The 22,526-nt window shown below is 38.9% G+C and overlaps 2 protein-coding genes across 5 annotated transcripts in view; one reads left to right on the top strand and one right to left on the bottom strand.

The window, feature by feature from the left end:
* Nucleotides 1–15,767, bottom strand: part of SGTB (small glutamine rich tetratricopeptide repeat co-chaperone beta) — a 44,951-nt gene extending 29,184 nt beyond the window's left edge. For 2 of the 3 annotated variants that reach the window (XM_064596178.1, XM_064596177.1), the window contains exons 1-4: nt 15,609–15,767; nt 14,344–14,465; nt 5,599–5,702; nt 1,569–1,638 (exon numbers count right to left, since the gene is read on the bottom strand). In XM_064596178.1, the coding sequence (XP_064452248.1) occupies nt 1,569–1,638; nt 5,599–5,702; nt 14,344–14,443 (274 nt within the window). In that variant the 5' untranslated portion in view covers nt 14,444–14,465; nt 15,609–15,767. The remainder of the gene's footprint in view (nt 1–1,568; nt 1,639–5,598; nt 5,703–14,343; nt 14,466–15,608) is intronic. The other variant, XM_045895590.3, reaches the window with a different exon arrangement.
* Nucleotides 15,768–15,891: 124 nt separating this feature from the next.
* The window catches only part of NLN (neurolysin), a 96,972-nt gene continuing 90,337 nt past the window's right edge, over nt 15,892–22,526 (top strand). The window contains exon 1 of one of the 2 annotated variants that reach the window (XM_045895595.2): nt 15,892–16,085. In XM_045895595.2, the coding sequence (XP_045751551.1) occupies nt 16,045–16,085 (41 nt within the window). In that variant the 5' untranslated portion in view covers nt 15,892–16,044. Of the gene's footprint in view, nt 16,086–16,196; nt 16,371–22,526 lie in introns of those variants that run through there. The other variant, XM_045895598.2, reaches the window with a different exon arrangement.

The raw sequence follows: 22,526 nt of genomic DNA on the forward strand, positions 1-22,526 counted from the left end.
AAAATTTCAATTTGCCATTTATTCAATATTACCCTCAGTGATTTCACACGCTACAAAACTCTGGGCAAGAAAAAAAAAATCAGGTTAAATTGTTTCAGTTAGAAACTAAATATATGGAAAATGCATTTCTATCTGGATAGCTTAAATTCAAATTCTTTGGAGAGTACTCTTGATTCAAATGACAACAACGATCTGGTTCTTGCTTAATTTTTTTTAAGAGTTTATTTATTTATTTGAGAAAGAGAGAGCACAAGTGGGGGCAGGGGGGCCTGCAGCGGGAGAGGGACAAGCAGTCTCCACACTGAGCAGGGAACCCGACGTGGGGCTCAATCTCAGGACCTCAGGATCATGACCTGAGCCAAAGGCTTAACTGATTGAGCCATCCAGGTGCATCTGGTTGTTGCATGTAATTTATGAAGGCCATCATTCTAAAATTTTAAGTCACTGTAGTAGTATTTCTTAGAGGAAATAAGAAATCGAAAATCGAAAGCAGTGTATTTGTTGGAAATACAGAACTTTATGATGCAATCCTACGACAATAATCACATAATAGTAAAAATGCAGACAAAGATATTAAGACAATGTTATTTAGGATTACAAAATTATCTATCTAGGTAAGTAAATCATGGTTTTACGGTACCATGGAATACTATGTGGCCATTAAAAAGTGATATAGGTACGTATTTATAAATTTAATAGAGAGGTTAAGGCCTGAGGAATAGGAAAAGCATTCTCTCTTCCATATCTACCACTTTAAACACCAACTATTTTTTTTTTTTTAATAACTAAACTACCTTCTTCAGTGTAAAGAAAAACCACCTCCTTCAGTGTAGGGAAAAGTCCAAAAAAATGGTTCTGAACCAATTTTGTATAGCTTCGGAACATGGCATATTCCCTAATAACTCTCTGCCTGTAGGACAGGGAATTTCTTGGCTCTCATTCACTGCTAGAATCAAAACTGCTCCCCAGTTTCTTAGTACAAATCTTGTATGCCTGACCCGACTCTCCTCTATAGCTTAACATAAATGACATGATAGAAAAATTGAACGCAGATCCTCAACAGTGACTTATTTATCAGAACCAAGAATGCTTCAAGAGCCACTATTAGAAGAGGTAGTAATACAGTAATTAAATGTGCTAGCTAATACTTAAGTGCCATAGACATGCATTAACAAATTTCAAAGAACTCAAAAACACTAAACATACAAGGGTTAAAATAATACTGAAAATTATTTTCATCTCTTTAAGCATAAAAATAATTTGGGATCCTGGAGTACACATAGCAAATTCAGTTATAAGTAATCACCCCTTAAGTTACTTGTTTTCCAAGTTTTATTCACAACAGATCTGCTTCTCTTGAAGCAAAGCATAACTATATTGCTCACAAGCCATTCTATGTTTCTAGGCTTCTTCCCTATCACATTTATCTCTGTTTCACAAATACCATGTGGTCTTATGACAATCCAGTCTTGGCAGTATAAACCAGAATCTTATCAACTGACAGAGTCATTTTCTCCAGAGTTTCAGAAAGTTTTACTAAATAAGTAATTTCTCTATGAAATCCTCACCTTCATCTTTTAATTGGTCAGCTTTTCCCACATCTTCAGGCACTGAGTTTGAGAGAGGCAGAATGTCATTCTGAAATTAAATAAAAATCAATGTATTTCCATTTAGCTATATAAAAGAGTCATCCCACAGAACTATAAACAATAATGAATAACTGTATTACAGTAACTCATCTGTAATTACATGTAATGAAATTTAGCTTGTAAATAAACGGGTTAGAAAGAAATAGGGTAAAAATCCTCTCATACATACTTTTATTAGAAAAATGAATATGTAGAATTTCTCTAGAAAATAATGGGCTACTGTGAATCAAAATTTTTTACTTGCTTTTCTGAGATCAAAAATTCTAATTCATGCACAACAAATATAAATAATCAGTATACTTAAAATACTATAACCATAAAATAAAGGCAAATGATAACATGGGTAATGGAAATAAATTGACTAGTTTACATTTATGCTACAAGTTTATTATGTATTTTATTGACAAATACATTTTTAGTGAATGGAAATGCTTCACTGTTTTTAAATGAACATGCTGTTGGAAATAAATTCATTATATTTAAAAATAAAAACAGGATATTTTGTTATCCAGATTATGTATTAGCTATAGTCATGAAGCTTTGTTTTTCTGAAATTCCTAATAAATTCTATTAAATTCTGGTAAAATAAATAAATAAATAGCTAACCAGTATACAAAGACTAGGAATAGAAATATGTTCAAGAGATTGTTTATATTAGTGAAAATCTTGAAACATAATGTTTAATATTCAAAGAAATATCCTAGTACGTCAAATTCACAGTTTACAAAAAGAAGCATTAATAATATGATCCTATTATTTAAATATGTGCACAAACACATACACATGCACACAGGCTAAAAAACAAAGACAGGAAAAGTCTAACACAAAAGGTTAACTGTAATATTTGGAGGTAAAATTTTCAGTCTCTTCTTTATATCTTTCCACATTGACCAAATTTTTTTAAACAATGGACATATATTAATTTCATCATAAAATTAAAAAACAATGTAAATTTCCTATTTTCAGTAGTTACTATCATCCTCAAACCTCCTTTGCATTCATAAGGTTCAAACCAAAGGCACACGCAGAAATATCTTGAGTGGCACTGGGAACACAATGCATTTTTCCATTTTTGAAAGATCTTTTTTAAATTGTGCTCCTTTTACACTTGACTCTGAAGTTCATGAGTAAATCTATAGTTTTCAAGAAAACATAATTTGTAACTAATATACCTCTGTACTACATTTAGAATATGTCCACCATGTTCTTTGTCTTGACTAAGGTTTCACAGAACTTGGTAACTCTAATGATGGAAATATACTTCTCTAATTACACAAAAAATTTCACAAGTATAAAATCATTCATCAAGTACATGAGTTCTTATTTTTTGTAATCTTTCTCTACTAATCAGTTTTTCTAAACATAAAGTATCGGAGGAAAAAAAAGTACAGAATCGAAATGGGAATCCTTGTAAGTAGAGGTCCCTACTTAAAACTGACTATGGTCTCCTAGGATGTAAGTGTAGTTCAAGGACACAGGACTGCCCTGCAGTACTTGCTGTCAGGGTTTCTTCCATTTCACATCTTCTAACAAGGCTGGGCATTTAATGCATGGGGGGGAAAGTGGCTTTTTTGAGTCACAAAAAATGGCATATTGATAAATGGACTCTAATCCATTCTGTCTAAATCCTTCTGAATTATTTTAATGAAATTGCCACAGTTTTAGATCTTTGAAAACTAATTCTCATATTCATTGAATACATTTGAGCAGCTCATAATGTGGGGACGAGGGTTATCTACTTTATATAAAAAGGAATGAATCCATTTAGTATATAAACTTAACTGGGGAGGAAAAACACAAGAGCAGTATCCTAAAACTAAAATGACCAACATAACAACCAAGGACACTTGGTGAGACGAATAATTTCTTTTTTTCTGAAGTTTTTATTTTAATTCCAGTTAGTTAACATACAGTATTATACAACATAGTGATTCAATAATTCCATACATTACCTGGTACTCACCACAAGTGCCCTCCTTAACCCATCACCTGTTTCACCCACCCCCCACCCTCCACCCCTCTGGTGACCCTCAGTGTGTTCTCTATAGCGAAGAGTCTGTTTCTGGGTTTGTCTCTCTTTTTTTTATCCTTTGCTTGTTTGTATACTTCTTAAATTCCACACATGAGAGAGATCATATGGTCTCTGTCTTTCTCTGACTGACTTATTTCGCTGAGCATAACACCCTCTAGCTCCATCCACGTCGTTGCAAATGGCAAGATTTCATTCTTTTTGAAGGCTGAATAGAGACAATTTCTTTAATTATAATAATTTTGATGCTGCTTTGGGCAAGTTTGAGACTCTCTCTGAGGTACTCTGCTAACAAACACGTATGTGATGAAGTTGCTGCTGTTAAATAGGAATAACAAAGGACTGACGCCACAGATAACACTATGCAGATACACAATGGAGCCAGTTCCAGGAAATTATATTTTAAAAATAGTAAGTAAAAAATTTTTACAATTAAATATAATCAGAGGGAAATAGTAAGAGAGAAAGAAAACAGAGCCCTACTTAAACAGAATGCAAAAGTCAATTTGAGCCTACTGGGAGGTGAAGAAAAAGTTCTGATCTCTTTAGTATTAGGTCAACAGTGACAGAAGCTAAGGAATGAGCAAATCCAAATGTTGTCTCAAGCACAGGCCTCTTGGGCATCTAGGAGTTAAATAAAGTCAGCTTCAACCATGGGCATATCCAGCCACTGAAACGGGGTTCCCTAAGGAGGCCAGAAGCCCAGACAATCAAAGAACCACAGCAACCAAAGCAAAGCAAAGAGGAATTCTCTGATGGGGATCCATAGACATGTCACTATCTCCTTACATCTTTGTCATAGAATTAGAATTCATCTGTCTGATAACTGCACTATTCTTTTTTCTAAGTACAGAAAGAGAGAACAGTATACTGCCAAATTGCCAACTTCATTGCAACTCCAACAAGTTCTAGAAACAGTCAATGTGGTAGTCTCAGCAATGTCCCTGCCAGGCTGAAGCATACACTACATGCTTTAGCCTCTCGCCTCAGTTCCTCATTCCGTGTTGAAGCTTGAATACAGAACTAGAATAACAAAAGGAGTTCATGAGGCACCGAAATGTAATGAAAAAACACAGGGGAGGTCACCCTGAGGCCCTAAAGTCAGTAACCTTAAATTTTTTCAGACAGTTTAAGGGACGCCTGGGTGGCTCAGTTGGTTAAATGTCAGACTCTTGATTTTGGCTCAGGTCATGATCTCAGGGTTCTGAGACTGAACCCTCCATGGGGCTCCGCACTAGGCATGGAGCCTGCTTAAGATTCTCTCTCTCTCCCTCTCCTTCTACCCCTCACTGCTCCCTGCTTATGCTACTCTCTAAAAATCAATCAATAAATAAATAAGACTGTTTTTAAAAAAAAAATTTTTTTCCAGGCAATTTTATGGTCCATGTTCCCTGAAAAGGCCAGAAACCAGAGACCATTATAAACAGTTCTCGAGAGCAGGGACATCAGAAAACTTGGTTTTCGGCATTACTTTTTGCACAATGACCTTGAGCCTTCCCCTGTTTTAAAGAGCCCTATCAATGGCCAAATTTGACGAAATCTGCTTCAAAATGATGATTCAATTCCTGATGAATCTGTTTTTACATAGTTGCTTCGTAAACAGGAAAATTTTGTTTTTAACTTGTATTCCATGTCAGAAATCTAAAAATGCTCAGATACTATAAAGGACATAAAAAGCAACTAAGACATATCATTAAATATAAAAGAAGGTGAGAGGATATGAATAGCTACTAATATGAAAATCTAAAGCATGTTAAAATTATATTTTAGGTCCCCAGTCACATCCATGTGGACTATCTAACTTACACCCAGAAAGAAGTTAGTTACATAAAGGCCTAGCAGCTCAAATGTTAACAACTCAACATAATTATCATAGTCATACTTAAATCAGATACTAATGAGAAAACAGTGACAGCTTACCTTACAGAAGGAATTGGTGAACATTTCTGTCAAAGGCTGTGAAACTGCTAGATGGGTATCTTCTGGGCTGATTTTAAAAACTGTCTCCAAGCACTGAATTGCAACTTGAAATAAATTTGAATAGTGAAAAAAAAATTAGCAACCTAAAAAAAGAAACGACCTTTTTTTCTGGTAGAAATCTGCACTCAGTGCAATCTGTGGTAATTCAGTATTTATGATCAGAGAACATAAGGAAAAACTAAATGGTTCAGCTACATAGAGATTTCTGTTTATAGACCAGCTGCTGAGGGAAGACAACTTGATTTTTTATTCCTTACTTAAGGAAAAATGTTACCTAGAATATAATTTCTCAATATATCCATTACATCATATTCTTATTAAAGCAAGTCATTAACAACAACTGACTCCTCTCTGCCAATATCTGATTAACCACCAATGATCTAACGCCTTGAATAAAACAAACAAAAACATCTTCTTTTTCAATGTGAGAAACAGAATTCTCAACCTGACCAAAAATAGTAACAGAAACAAATTCTGGCTCATAGGAGGCACTAAATATTAATCCTGGCATATTTACTTAGGTGAAAATAGGTGGGCTTTAAAAAATTCATTCATGCCTGCAAATTTACCCCAAGCACCTACTCTGTGCAAGGTGCTGTTCTAAGGTGATAGAAAGATAGCAGTTAATCTGAGGACAAAAATCGCTATCCATGTGATGAAGCTTAACATTTAAGAGAAGGTGGCAGACAAGCAGAAAAATACATGGAATGTTAAATGGTGATAGGTGCGTCATCTGCATTTGGTGTATGACAAGAAAACTGATGTGGCCAGGGTACAGACGGGATGGAAAGACATGGTGGGAGATTATGCTAGAAAGCAAGTCTGTTGTTGGATGACAAGGCACCTTATATAACGTTCTCAAAGAATGTGCACTTTACACTATAGGCAAATGGAGAGCCATCAAAAAATTCAGTGAAGAATATTATAACTGGATTTGTGTTTAGAACCAAAACTCTGGTAGGGATGCTGAGAATGAATTAGACAGGGAATAAGATGCAGGCCTTATCCTCAGAGACAGTCTAATGTGGGAGACAGTTAAATGCATGTAATGCAGTATAATAAGTTCACTAAAAGAAACATGTACCAGCTACATGACAGAGTAAAGGAAATTACCCCTCAGATCAGGGAGGGTTCCCACTTAAATGATCTAAACAAACAAGGGGTCCAAACCAGGGCAATTACAGGAAAGAAAGCTATCCTGTCATTTCTACGAGTACTCACGGAGGGGAATGGAGGCAGATTCTCATCTTGAGGATGCTCTCCTTTGAAAAGGAATTCTCTCCCGGTTTCACAAGATGAGAATGAAGCCCAAGTGTCCAGTGTACTTCCAGACAGTGTGGAAGAGATTCACTTATATTTGTGGAGGACTTTTTATTATTTGTATTCAATATATTTAAGTTAAAAACAACAAAAAAACAGTTCACCCACTTCTCTCACCCCACTCCCCACCTCTGACAACCACCAATCTCTTCTATCTATGTGCTTGGTTGGTTTGTTTATTAGCTTCCATATATAAGAGAGATCATACAGTATTCATCTTCCTCTGTCTGATTTATTATACATTCACTTATATTTGTGTATGACTTTTAAAAGATACATTATGTATTAATTGTGGTCTTGAGAAAAATACCTCTGTCACAAAAGAAATACTATTATTTTGTCTATCCAGAGAACAATCCTCCTTAGAAAAGGGACTGAATAAGCAACTAAGTTACCAAGTATAAGAAGTCAGAGTGTCTTTTACATAGAACATAATCCACTGTTTACTCATTCCTCATTCTCTCAATTTCTATTCTTGCCAAGCAGCTGTTCTCAAACTTCAGTCTGTATCAGCACTAAAAACATTGGGCCACAAGGAAACAGGCTCCCATCACCATGAAGACAGTCAATGTAAACAACAACAATAATAATAATGGTAAATATACGTGTGTGTTTATGTGTATATATTTATTCTGGATCAGTATCTTTCCTCCCTGATCAGAATGGTCATTGCCTTTATGTGCCATGTTGTTGGTACCTGTTTCTATTATTGAACTTATCATACTATATTACATGCGTTTAAACATCTGTCTCCCACATTAGAGTGTCCCTGAGGATAAGGACTGTATCTAGCTCATCTCTGACTTTAACAGATCTGGCAAATAATAGGTGTTCAATAAATTTAATCTACGTCTTTGTTTACAGTGGAAGTAATAGTTTAATTACAGAGGAAATAACAACGATAAAATCTGTAGAGAAAAGCACTTCTCCCCTCCAAAACATTAATGCATGGCCATGGGAAAGAGGGATAGTACACAACCAAGTCCGTAACCAAAACCCACAGTATGTAACTTTACTGCTAAACACTGACAGGTGGAAAGTCCATGTGGTAACTGAGGGATTTTTATGCTCTACCCTGTTGAGGAAATTCAGTCCAGCTCCTTTATCTGTGCTGCCACTAATCTTAAAACACAGATCTGGTACATAATAGACACAATTAAATATCATTAAAGGAGGTGGCTGTTTTGTTTTAAACACAATTATTTGGCCTGTGTTTTTTCAAACCACTTTACTGAGGTATGGTTGACATATAAAAAGCTGTCCGTGGGGCGCCTGGGTGGCTCAGTCGTTAAGCGTCTGCCTTCGGTTCAGGTCATGATCCCAGGGTCCTGGGATCGAGCCCCGCATCCGGCTCCCTGCTCCGCGGGGAGCCTGCTTCTCCCTCTCCCGTTCCCCCTGCTTGTGTTCCCTCTCTTGCTGTGTCTCTCTCTGTCAAATAAATAAAATCTTTAAAAAAATAAAATAAATAAGATAAATAAAAAGCTGTTCGTATTAATGTCTATAACTCCATGAGTTTGGGGATAAGTATACACCCATGAAACCATCACCACCGTTGAGGCCAGAGACATACTCATCGCCTCCCAAAGTTTCCTCTCACCACCTTTATTCTCGTGTGTACGTGTGTAGTAAGACACTTAACCTAGATCTACCTTCTTACCAAACTTTTAGGACAGAACACAGTTGGTGATAGGCACCAGGCAGACTAGTAAGTCCTCAGAACTTAATTATCTTGCATAACTGAAACTTTGTACCCTCTGACCATCACCTCCCTATTTTCTCCTTCCCCAGCCCCTGGCAACTATCACTGTACTCCCTGATTCTACGCGTTTGACTACTTTAGACTCCTTATATAGGTAAACAGAATTGTTTGATAGGTAAATCCAGCTGCCAAAGTGTTTAGCCTTGATGATGATGGTGTGGGTGGAGAGACTGAGGCAAAGGCCCAACTGGAATAGGTTCAAAAAAGTACAGGAGAGGAATTAGAAAAGACAAGTACAGACAGCTCTTTCGAAGAGTTTTCCAGCAAAAGGAACACAAAAAGAGTAGGCAGTAGTGGCAGGGGTGGGGGGGAGGTTTGGGAGGAGGGTAGTATGACAAGAACTCAGGACTACCTCGTTACCATTTTTCATCCAATCAAAAAAAATCAAATAACCTAGGTGCAATAATTTATCTTATTTTACCTCAAGATTCTCATGTATGAAACAAGGATTATTACATTTGATCCTCCTTTCAGGAGGTCATACTCAAGAATAAGTCATACAAATATAAACAGATACTGTATATAATTATTGTTCCACTTTAACAACAAACAATAATAGTGCATTTGGTACTGATGAGGAGCAGGGCAAGTGAAGAGTTCTATTCAACACTACCATATCCCATCTGTACAGCACTTTATTCAAAAGCTACCATATGCTAGGTACCTGCCATCACTGATTCTGATTCTCTTAACTAATCTATCAGATGGAGAGGAGGCAGACAGCTTCACCTAACAGACTGAGAAATTAAGATACAGACCAACTGAGTGATAGGCCCAGGATCACTTGACTCAATTCATCAATTCAATTCAACAAATACTTATTGAGCACCTACCAAGTGTCAGGCAATTTTCTACATGCTTCAGATATATCAGTGAATAAAAGAGAAAAAATCCCTGACCTCTTGGGGCTGACCTTCTGGGGCAGGGGTGGAGAGGTAGGCAATAAGCCATAAAAAGTAGAGCAGGGCGAAGAGACGCAAGTATGGAGAGGAGAGCAGGGAAGCAGGCTGCAGATGCAAGAGTGCCCAGCATAGGCCTCCTTCAGAAAAGAGATCTGAGACTCAGACTTGAGTCAAAAGACTCAAAGGAGATGGGGGTTATTACCATTATCTGGAGGAATAACAATCTAAGCAGCAAAAAACAACTACAACAGAAGCCTTTAGGAAAGAGGATGTCGTGTATTCAGAGTTAGGAAGCTAATTTGGCTCAAGACAAATGAGAAAGGGGAAGAGTCTGTGAACAACACATCACAGAAGTCCAAATTATATAAATCCTTTAAACCATGACTAAGTAACATGAGAAGTCACTGCAAGATTTTGAGTGGAGAAATGATAGAATCTGACATACTGTTTTACTTTTTTAAAATTTTTTAAAGATTTTATTTTTAAGTAATCTCTACACCCAACGTGGGGCTTGAACTTACAAACCCAAGACCAAGAGTCACATGGTCTACTGACTGAGCCAGCCAGGCGCCCCTGACCTACTCTGTTTTAAAAGATCACTGGCGGTTGTGTTGGGAATATTCAACAAAGCTGCAAGAACAGAAGCAGACAGACTAGTTAGAGGCTACTACATTAAAACAGATGAGAAACACTTAATTCTACCCAGGGGTGACATAAGTGCAGGTGGGAGGAAATGGTAAGACTCTAGATATATTTTGAAGGTACAGCCAACAGGATTAATTAAATGATTAAATGCACAGTCTGAGAGAAAAGAGTCCAGAATGATGCCCAAATTTTGGGCCTAAGCAACTGAAAAGACAGAGTTGCCATCAACTGAGATAGGGAACAGATTTTGGGTGGGAGGATCAGGAGTTCAGTCTTGGAAATGTTCCGTTTGAGATGCCTATTAGACATAGAAGCAGAGATATCTAGTAGGCAGTTGGATATAAAAATCTGCAGTTCAGAAGGAAGGTCTTGACTGAATGCCAAGAAACTGAATGATACCATAAAAAAAGTGAGTATAGATAGTGAAGAGAAGAAGATCAAGCACTGGACCCTGGGCACTCCAGGTCAGGGAAAGGAAGAGAAACTAGTAAAGGAGATGGAGCTTGCTTGTGTTCCCTCTCTCGCTGTGTCTCTCTCTGTCGTAAATAAAAAAAGAAAGAAAGAAGGAAAGAAAGAAAGAAAGAAAGAAAGAAAGAAAGAAAGAAAGAAAGAAAGAAAGAAAGAAAGAAAGAAAGAAAGAAAGAAAGAAAGAAAGACTAGGAGAGGAATTTTTTTTTAATATTTTATTTATTTATTTGAGAGAGAGAGCAAGCGAGCAAACAGAGGGAGATGGAGAGGGAGACGGAGAGGGAGAAGCAGACTCCCCGCTGAGCAGGGAGCCTGAAGCGGGGCTTGATCCCAGGACCCGGGGATCATGACCTGAGCCAAAGGCAGACGCTTAATGACTGAGCCACCCAGGCGCCCCAGGAGAGGAATTTTTAAAAGCAAATATATACAATTCTTTCAAAGAGTTTTCCAGCAAAAAGGGAGGACAATAAAAGTAGGCAGTAGTTTGGAAGCAGGGGGCTAATAAGGCAAGAGTAATTAGCTGCTGTTTTTGCTTTTTTAAGAAGGGAGAAATAATGAAAAGTATATTCTGATAGAAACGATCCAGGACAGAGTGAAGATTTGCTGATGTAAGACAAGAAGGGTAGAATAACTCGAGTGATATCCCAGAGTAGGTGAGACAGGACAGAATCAGATCCAGTGTGCCAGTAGAGAGGTTTCATTTAGAAAAGACAATGGATGGTTCATCTATGGTGTCTCAGTCTGTTTGGGCCGCTCCAACAGAACACCATAGACTAGGTGGCTTATAAACAACAGAAATTTATATCTCAAAGTTCTGAAGGCTGGGAAGTCCAAGATCAAGGTACTAGCAAATTCAGTGTCTAGTGAGGACCTGTTTTCTGGTTCCCAGATGGTGCCTCTTCACTGCGTCCTCACACGGTGGGAGCAAAGGAGCTCTCTGGGGTCTCTTATAAGAGCACTAATCCCAATCATGAAGGCCCCACCTCCTAATACCATCACAATGGGCATTAGGTTTCAACATATGAATTTTGAGAAAACACAAATATTTAGTCCATGGCATATGGTAATAGCTAGGCAGGCAGGCAGAGTGTGTGGGGGTGTAGATGCTGGTGTGTGGATAGAGGGGGCAGAGGGAGCCTGTGGAAATTATTTTCTTATTACTTTAATTCTCTTGGTGGAGTAAGAAGCAAGGTCATCAACTAAAAGTGAGTACAGGGGAAGAGGTTTGAGGGTTTGAGAAGACAGGAGAAAGTGTTAAAGTAGTGGTCTAGGAGAGCAAAAGTATGAACGAACTTGGAAGAGACAGTGTGATTGCCAGGCAGCATTAAATGTCCACTTGAGGCTCATGGTCATGAATTCAAAGTGGGACCAATCAGCAAAGTTGTATGTGTTGCTCCATCTATACAGTCACATGGATAAGAACACACAGTTGGTGGAGAGCTGAATTTAAGCAAGGTTGGGTTTTACAAGAAAGGGAGAGATATACAAGGGCACGAACATAATGATGAACCATGGAATTTAAGCAAGGTAAGAAGAGGGTTGTGCAAGAAAGATCAACAGTCTGGAGCTACCATAGGGTCAAAGATTGTGGAGGTAGGGATTATAGAGGGAAGGAGCTGCAAAGACAGGCAGTAGTGGTCAGGAAGTGAAATGTTTACAACAGAGATTATGGAGAGAATGCAGTTTCAATAATGAGAAGGTCCAGGGAAGAGTTTCTCACCCTTGGCACTACTGACAATTTGGACTTTGTTCTTGGGCCATCCTGTGCATTACAGTATGTTTAGCAGTATCGATGGCCTCTACCCACCAAATGCCAGTCATACCAGCCCTCAGTGGTGACAATTAAAAGCATCTCCAGACACTGCAAAATCACCCTGAGTTGAGAACCACTAGTCTAGGGTATGACCACGCGGCTGAGTAGTTGAGATCACCAGAGGACAAGGAGGTCAAGGAACAGAGTGCTGAGAGAACTGAAAGAAACACCTATGAGGTGATTGCAATTGCCAAGAATTCAGACAGAGTAGTACTAGAGAGAGTGACAGGGAACAGGAGCACATAAAACAGATGTCAGTAGGTGACAACAGTTAGGAGTGGGTGACATTATCTGGTGAAAAAGCTCAAAGCTGATAAGACTATAAGACCTTACCGCTATGGTAAGGCTGTTACTAGAACTTCGGCTCCTTTTCTAGGGCTTTTTTAAATGTCTAGAAGGTGGGCAGACTTCTCCACATGATTTCATACTCAATTAAATTAGACTCACAGAGTCAAAAATAGGGGTCGGTCAAAAACAATTGGCACCATTTCTGACTGCCATATATAACAAACAGCTGAAGGCACATATTTTTGGCTGAAGACCATCCTAAAAATAGGACAGAACATCTTGATTTTTAAAAAACCTCTCAATTCTCTTTCTGGCCCTTAGAAGGATGTATTATACTGCCTTTGATTGGAAAAGAAACATCTTTTATTAAATGGTTGCTTTTATCTGTTTGCTACTGAGCAACCATAACCAATGTTTTCTTTAGATAACCAGTCACCTTTACCTTCACATAGTTTAACCACCAAGGAGGACAAAAAGATCTTATGAAATGAACCGACTGCAATGCTCTCCAACTGTGTGTCACCTACTCCTCTCACTGCCACCTGGAAAGACAGTGTCTCACCAGATTGCAAGCAGATTTAGAGCAAATGCCCAATTTTCATCCCCACCTCTTAAAAGCATATTCACAATGAAAGTGCTTATTGAAATTAATAGATGCATCCCCTTGATAGGAGGAATAGCTTCAAGATGGCAAATCAAATTGTATTATAATCTATTAAATTCTCCCAAATGTAGTCTCATTGCAATAATTAAGTCTTTAAGGAAGCTATACTCATTCAAACTCCATAAGCCCATCTGCAGAATTCTGCCCTGTTATGGTTATACTGAATTTAAATTTTATAATGCATAAATGTGAAGCAGAAAAGATGGTGTTCAAGGAAACACGTGATGCTATCATCCAAGTCCTGCTCAACTTCACAGATTACCAAATCTAATATTTAAAGCTCACACAGAACAACAGTGAAATCCTCTCATTTTCAAATCCCCAAATAGAAAGTTGTCAGAGCTTAATTGTGATGTAATTATTACACTTTTACATACTGCTTTTATGATGGCTAAGGTATTTTCATATATTGATTCTAAATGGGATGCTTTCCTATTAGGAAGAGACAAGATCTTCAGAGTAAAAACCAGGATTTAAACCTCAACTTGGCCACATTTCACTGTTATGTCACTTAATCTATCTGGTTTCATTTCATTATCTGTTAAGTGAGGATAATCCTCACTTAACAGTTACTGTAGAGAAAAAATTCCCTACAGTATGAACAGCATAGTTCTGACACATAACAGTTGTTCAGTAAATGAACCACTGTCCTCGTATTGTGTTGTTAGTTAAAACAAGCCTCAGAAAATGGAAACACAATCTCTCTTCTTGAAAGATCAATAAAATACTTTAATTCTGTTATAATAGATCATAAAGTCAGGCTTATAGCTATTTTAGTCTTTGTTTACAATTATAACAAAAATGAACATAAAGAGCAGGTGCCTACCTTCCAAACTTTCTTGTTCATCTGAAGTATAAGCATCCATCTGACTTTGTTCCCGTAAGAAACGAATAACTGCATAAACTAAGTGCTTGATAGATGACATTTTAAAAGCTTAAACACTTTTCCTTGATAAGAAAAATGGAAAACAGCGATCCAAGTTATGTTAAAGAATCTGTCAGGAAGGTTATAAATAACTAGATTATAAATTACATCAAAAGTAAAAAGCAAAAACAGAACCTCTATTACCTTCATTCTTCTTTTTAAAGAGTCAGGAGAACACAAAGTGTTGTTATGGTAACGTATTACATATTTTCACTTATACCCAATAGTATTAGATTGTTAAAACTTGCAAAAGTAAAATTTTTCTCAAAACATGTAGAACATAAGCTTAGACTCTCACTGAATATCTCACTGTCTCTTAACAGTATATATAGCACAGATACAGATCAAGACAGGGGAATAGATACAGATGTAGAAATCCCCAAAAGGCCTCTGTACTAAGCTGAGGGAGATTTCATACTGCTGACTCAGAAGCTGATCTACAATGAGCATCTTCCTCTATTTCATGAGATTTTTAAAAATGTATGTATAATTTACCGTGCACCAACTTTTGTAGGGTTAGACTGTTATTTGAGGAGGAAATATATTAATGGAAGGGTGTTCAACCACTGAATGTCATTCTTAATAAAAATGGCATTTCTATTTAGTCAAGACATGTCGGAAAACCATTGCCTAAGTCGATGGATACTACATACCGACCAGTGCTCTCTGCAGTAGCTGTGCTCTCGTGGACAAGCTGGAAGCTCCCTGTCATGTTCATTCACATGGAATACTATCGCTTCCGAACAGTGGCGCAGGCCAGCCGGCCTTAATGGCTTATTTCCACTAAATCGCATCATCCATCTGTTCCCCAGGTTCCCTAATCCAAAGCCAGGGTGTGGTACCCGCCACCAGGATGTTTATTATTTCTGGGTTTATTTTAAAGGCGAGCCCAGTCTTTAGGCCATGGGCTTGCAAGTACTAAATAAGGCCCCAGGGCAGAAGGTGAAAAAAAGAACGGGGGGGGCAGGGAGGGTGAGGAGGAGAAACGAAGATACTCAACCTCCTCCAGGCTTCTCCCCCTTTCTCCCCAGAGCACATTGACCTCCTTCTCCCTCCCTTTCTACCCGGGCCTCGTTTTGGCCCAGACGGGGTTTGCTGCGGGTGCGCGGTGCAGGCCCCATCTGGGGCAGGGGGAGACGCACCCATCCCAGACAGAAGCCCCTTACCAGGCGAGAGGACGCGAGACAGTGGCAGCGGGCCCGGGGGCGTCCGTAAGCCGGTACGCCCGCCCCCTGGTCCTCCGGCTTCAGCCCGGCTCCCGATCGCAGCACTGCCCACGGCCGCCCAAACTTCCCCGGCTCCCAGGCCGCCGTCGCCCCTCAGCCCCCCGGCTGCGCGCTCCGCTCCCGGCCACTGGGTCTCGCCAGGACCGCCCCCCGGGCGGCGCCAGCGCGCGGGGCGGGGCGCAAGTCGGGGGGCGGGGCCGAAGTGGGCGCCGGCGTGGGGCTGCCGCACGTGGGAGGGCGCGGACAGGGTTGGCCGCCGCCGCAGCTGGGGCCTCCTCCGCTAGGCCGCCCCTCGGCTCCCCGGCGCCCCGCATCCCCCGCCCCAACCCGGACGACAGCGCGCCCGCCGCCGCCGCCGCCGCCTCTCGGCCCTCCCATGATCGCCCCGTGCCTTTCGGCTGTGCGAGGCCTCCACAGGTACCTCCAGTGCGCGGGTTAACCTTGGCTGTGCGCCGGGCGCGGTCCCGTCCGTGCCAGGTGCCTGTGCTCAGCATTTCCCGAGCGTACCCCTCCGACGCGCCTGGGACTCTACGTCCCCGCGGCCCGCATGCTCTATCCTGAGGGACACCTGGCGCGGACGCTTGGGGCCACCTTTCCCTCCACTCCCTCGGGAGGGCATCCGTTCCCCTTTGTTTGGGACTGTCTCAGCTGCAGCCAGCAAGACTGGTCACAGGCCTGGCCCAAAATGAATGCAGAAAGATGGTTCGGATAAGAAAATCGTTTGACTTCCGCCTCCCATCCAGAACTGCGGACCTCTTATTAAAAGTGCCGGCAGCTGTAGACTCGGGAACAGCGATTCTGATTTGCCCCTCACGCATATCATTAGCATACAAATCTTTTAACAAACGCGCGATGAAACCGCTATGGTTTTGCTGCTTATCTGGGTCCATGCCTTCTAATTTCCTTTTTATTTACCTCCTCCCCATAAAACATTCGGCGTCTTGCTGGGGCCAATTGACTTGGCCCAAAATGGAGGAAATTATTGCTAGGACACGGTTTGGGGCAGCCTCAGCTGCTGTTTTGGATTGCTTCCTAGCTCCCAAGCCACACCCCTCTGCCAAAGACCAGTAGCAAGATGGTGAGAGAATTAAATTCTTTGCACGGATGCACTAGATGGAGTGGTTTTCGGAAACAATGCCTCTACCACCCCCATCCCCAAATTCAGCCTTGAACTGTAAATCCTAATGAAGATCCAACAGAAAAAAAGGAAATATGTGTTTCTCGCTAGATACTTATAAAACTACTTTGGAAAATGTTCAGCATTTAAGCTTTTTGACAGTTTTCTATTGTATATGGCCACTCATCTGTGTGGAGCTTTGTGTTGCTCAGTCCCTGTAATTATGGTGCATCCAAGGGACAGTAATAATTATAAAGAGTTAATATGATTTTTACCATATTTCACACTGTCCTTTTAGTCCGCAGGCTGCAAGTGATACAGCTTCAAATGCAGCTATACCAACAAATGAAGATACATAACGCAGGTGTGAGAAGAATAAATTTTGTGTAAGACAGCCGTTCTCAGACTTTTTAGTCTCAGGACCCCTTTACCTTGCAAAAATTACTGAGGATCTAAGAGCTTCTGTTTATGTCGGTTATAACTACCCATATTTACCATATTAGAAATGAAAATTAGGGGATTTTTAAAGTATTCATTTATGTAAAAAGAAAACAGTAATAAACTCATTACCTGCACAAATAACATTTTTAATGAAAAATAACTGTTTTCCAAAACTCCTCCAAAAAAATCAGTAAGAAAGTGGAATTGTGGTTTGGTTTTTTTTTTTTTATGGTTGTAAAATATACATAATGTAAAATTTACCATTTTAATCATTTTTAAGTGCACAATTCAGTGACATTGAGAACATTTACATAGTTGTACAGCCATTACCATTATCCATCTCCAGATCTTTTTCATCATCCCAAAGTGAAATTCTGTACCCATTAAACAGTAACTCCTCGTGTTCTTTCCCATCTCTGGTAACCACTGTTCTTTCTGTCTTTATGATTTTGACTATATTAGGCACCTCCTACAAGTGGAATCTTACAGTTTTTGTTCTTTTGTGACTGGCTTATTTGAGTTAGCATGTTTTTAAGGTTCATCCGTGTTATAACTTAGGTCAGAATTTTCTTCCTTTTCAAGGCTGACTAATATTCCATTGTATCGATATATGTGGTATATCGATTTTGTTTGTTTATTCACCTGTCCATGATCACTTGGGTTGTTTCCATCTTTTGGCTGTTTTGAATAATACTGCTATGACCATAGATGTGCACACATCTGTTGGAGTCTCTCCTTTCAGTTCTTTGGCATGTATACTTAGAATTAGTATCCATATGGTAATTCTGTGTTTAATTTTTTGAGGAGCCACTATGTTTCCCACAGCACTTGTACCATTTTACATTCCTGGCAGCAGTGAACAAGAGTTCCATCTTCTCTATATCTTCTCCAACATTTTATTTGTTTTTGTTTTTTATAAAAACTATCCTAGGAGTGGCATTGTTTTACACTTGGGCAAAACAAATGTGTAACTTAATAGAAAATAGCTGGATTCTAATATCTGCTTCTGCATTTGATATGTTACACTTTTGTTTTGGTTTAAGAAGAAAATCCCACCTCACTTATATGTAGTTTGAAAAACAGGTGTATTTAACAGCTTTTTAAAAGTAATCATGGATATGCTTTGATATCATATCAAAGTTGCACAAGTGGTAGTTTTTTAAAGATTAGTTGCAATGCAGAATATGAAACCATCAGTGTACTTTTCTTATTCTGTTACATTAAAATCCATGGATTTTAAATGGATCCTTTACACACACATGATTTTCCAATATCAAACATTGGTTACTTGGAAAATCGCAGTACACTGTGTTATACAGATCTTCCTAATGTTGACACATTACATTATACAATATCAAGTCATATTCCTGTGTATCATCCACTCCATCATAAATGTCTTGAGGTATTCGGAAACTGGCAAGCTCACAGTGGCAGATACAATTTTTCAAAATTCTAATTTTCATTTGAAAGCTGAAGTTTTATCAGTGGTAACAAATACTATCCATTCCTCGAGGTGACAGGCTCACTTTGTTACATTTTTGAGAGAACTTCTGCTGAATACTTTAGTCTGATCAATCATAGTTTGTCACTCATCTTTTCAAGTACAAATAGTGTTCCATGAGAAAAGCAGCTATTTCAGCTCCAATTTAATTGGTTGCACAAGTGCTTTTGGTTTGAGCAACCAAATCTTCTGGACAGTCTTGGTGCTCAAGTATACAGCAGAAGTGCTTTATGCATATTTTGCCACACATATTCAGTGATTGAGATTTAATAAAATTAAATATTTTACTATTTCATGAAAGTGAAATTGACATTTTTAGCGTGAGTCCGTGGCAGTGAAGAATATAATGACTGTTAAGACAGTTCAGTCCCACTGCCTTGACGTGTTCTAAGGAGCCAACAATTTCATCTACCATTGTTTCTTACCATCAGTACAAATGTCAACCAAGTGAAAAAAGTAAATAATATACTATTATCATGAAGTACTTGTAACCTCCCAGATGACTTGAAATGGTCTCAAGGACCTCTCCCCATATTCCCACCCCCAAGGATGGCAGAACACATCTTGAGAACCACTGATATGTGTTACTCAGATTCTTTGTCTATGCGTGGAAGAAAATAAATATATAAAAAGCCATACAATTATTATCTTGTTAGAAGCTGGTAACCAACTAAATATATCAACTATTTTGTTACTTAACAGCATAATATTACAGTTAATCAACATATATAGCAGTAGTAGTCATTAACTTATGGCACTTGTGAGTGACTTAATCACAGAATCTTTGTTTCGAACTGTGTCCTTCAAAAAACAGTCAATACTAGACAACGTGGAAGGCCCTGTGTGTTCTCTTGATGTATTTTTTCCTGTTTCTTCCTACACTTGGGAGTTCATTTTCGTGTTTTAAGAGTAGGTTTTTGTTTACTGACTTAGGATTTCTTTTGTTTTTCTCTTGGTAGAGCTGCTATACCCCCTTCCCAAAGCCAGTTGGACAGCCAGGATGATTGATGGGGTCCTAGGCCAATTTCTTAGGAATAAGGGGACAGAGAATTTGAAAACTGGTTGTAGTTGCCATTTAGATAATCTTGTGACCTTAAGTAAATCACTCAATATCTTGGATCTCTCTCAAGTTCCTTATTTTGTAAAATAGAAAGGACTGGACTCAATGATACTTAAGATTTCTTTCAACTTTTGTTGCCATAGCGATTAAACCAGGTGAATTTCCCCTCCTTTCTTAGCCAGATTACACAGAATATGAGCCAAGCAAAATCTGATGCATACTGTAGAGTGAGGGATGGATGGCATTGTCAAAAAAACAAATAAGAAAGATGACTCAACAATATTTAGTCCAAATTTTATATATATATATAAAATGGCCCTAGTTTCCTCATTCAATTAAAAAAAGAACCGTGGTTTTAAAAATTCTGACAGCAATGCATGTTCATTGTAGGAAACTTAGAAAATATTCACAAGCAAAAGAAACACAATCCAGAAGAACCAATTGTTAACAGCTCCCAAAATCTTTTCTACAAATAGACACTTTTTTTTTTTACAAATATGGGATTATACCATATTTTTATAAGTTGTATGTACTGTAAACATCCTTCCATAATATAAATAGTTACAATGTAGTCCATTTAGAAATGTGTGATAATTAATCCCTACTTTTGAACATAACAACTTTTTCCATTTCCTGCTATGAGTAATAGTGCTTACTTAGATAAATGTTCTTACTCTTAAGTCTTTTGCCAAATCCTTAATTATTTCATTAGTATAAGTTCTTAGCAATGGAATTTGTACATTATTTTTTCTTTTTAAGATTTTATTTATTTATTTGAGAGAGAGAGAATGAGAGACAGAGAGCAGGAGAGGGAGGAGGGTTAGAGGAAGAAGCTCCTCAGCAGGGAGCCCGATGTGGGACTCATCCCGGGACTCCAGGATCATGACCTGAGCCGAAGGTAGTCGCTTAACCAACTGAGCCACCCAGGCGCCCTGGAATTTGTACATTAAAGGGCATGTACATCTTCCAGGCCTTTGGCACTTACTATCCTAGTTTTCTCCAAAACATTCCACCAAAATTACACTCTTACCAGTGGAGTGTGTAAATGCTAGTTTCCTACACCATTACCAACACTGAACATCTTAATATTTTTTACCTGTATCAATTTGTGAGGCGGGAAGTTTTCTTATTATAATTTGCATTGACTTGCATTTTTTTGAGAGTTTATTAGGTGAGTTTAATTCTTTAATGAAAATTCAGGACTTGTGATCTGAAGACCAAAAAAGTTGTTTGTTTCTGATGTGAGAATTTATTCATATGGGAAGTCTCAGAAAGTTAGATTAAATTATAGTTATTCATAAATTTAACAATATTTCGTATCTTAACTGGAATTAAGTAAAATTGCAATTGTCCCCCCAAATCCAGTAGCTAGAAACCCCAGAATTTTAGGACAATGGTGCTAGAAAGAAAATACCAGTAAAGGAAAGGTTTTAAGTTATAAATATCAAAGGCTGGATTGAGATTATTTGTAAAAATGGATTTTAAAAAGTTGTAAAGGAGGATTTTTGTTGTTGTTCTTTGCCCCTGGTTTTGGACAGAAACATCTGGTACTTAGATTTAAATATTATCACCTCTTTTGTTAAGACAAAGCAGAGAACTTCTGTGGGGAGAAGCACCTAGATTAAAGTATGAAGAACCAATGAAATTGATGCTTATTGGATACATATGTATATGCCAAGTTCTGCATTAGAAAGGCAGGTAGTGGGGGCGCCTGGGTGGCTCAGTCGTTAAGCGTCTGCCTTCAGCTCAGGTCATGAGCTGGGATTGAGGGTCCTGGGATTGAGCCCCGCATCGGGCTCCCTGCTCGACGGGAAGCCTGCTTCTCCCTCTCCCACTCCCCCTGCTTGTGCTCTCTCTCTCTCGCTGTGTCTCTCTCTGTCAAATAAATAAATAAATAAATAAATCTTAAAAAAAAAAAAAAAAAGGCAGGTAGTGGGGCGCCTGGGTGGCTCAGTCATTAAGCGTGACCTGCCTTCAGCTCAGGTCATGATCCTGGGGTCCTGGGGTCCTGGGATTGAGCCCCACCTCAGGCTCCCTGCTTGGCAGGAAGCCTGCTTCTCCCTCTCCCACTCCCCCTGCTTGTGTTCCCTCTCTGCCTGTGTCTCTCTGTCAAATAAATAAATAAAATCTTTAAAAAAAAAAAAAAAAAAAGGCAGGTAGTAAGTATAGTACTCTAGACTAGAATAGACTAGGCTCTAGTAATCTGGACCTATCCCTGCCACTGGCTAGCACTGCAATCTCAGGCAGAGTTACTTGATTTCTCTGTGTCTGTTTCTTCATCAGTAAGTTGAAATTAATTGCTGATTTTTTCACTCACCAAATATTTTTTGAGTGTTATGTGCCAAACATTATTCTAGTTTTAATGATACAGCAATGAACAAAGCAGCCAAAAATCTTTGTGTTCATGGAGCTTACGTTCTAGTGGAAGAGACAACTAAGGAAAAATATAGAGTATGTTAAATGGGGACATGTGCCAGGGGGCAAAAAATAAAGCAGAAAAGAGGGATATTCGGTATTGGTGAAAATGAAATTATAGCGTTGACAAGAGTGGGCTCAGTGAGAAGTTGGTAACTGTGCCTGTTGTGTTTGAGAAATTGAAGAGGCCATTGTGACTAGAATAGAGTATCTTTCAGACAGGTGAGTAGGATATGAGACAAGAGAGGGAAAAATTGTATTCATCTGTATTAGAAAAACAGTTCTCCCTTCTGGGAGTCCCTTTACTACTCACACAGAACTCTT

This window comes from Mirounga angustirostris, unplaced genomic scaffold (assembly GCF_029215605.1).
Source record: "Mirounga angustirostris isolate CCGP_5_RB_7025 unplaced genomic scaffold, mMirAng1.0.hap1 SCAF_7, whole genome shotgun sequence".
Classification (NCBI taxonomy): domain Eukaryota; kingdom Metazoa; phylum Chordata; class Mammalia; order Carnivora; family Phocidae; genus Mirounga; species Mirounga angustirostris.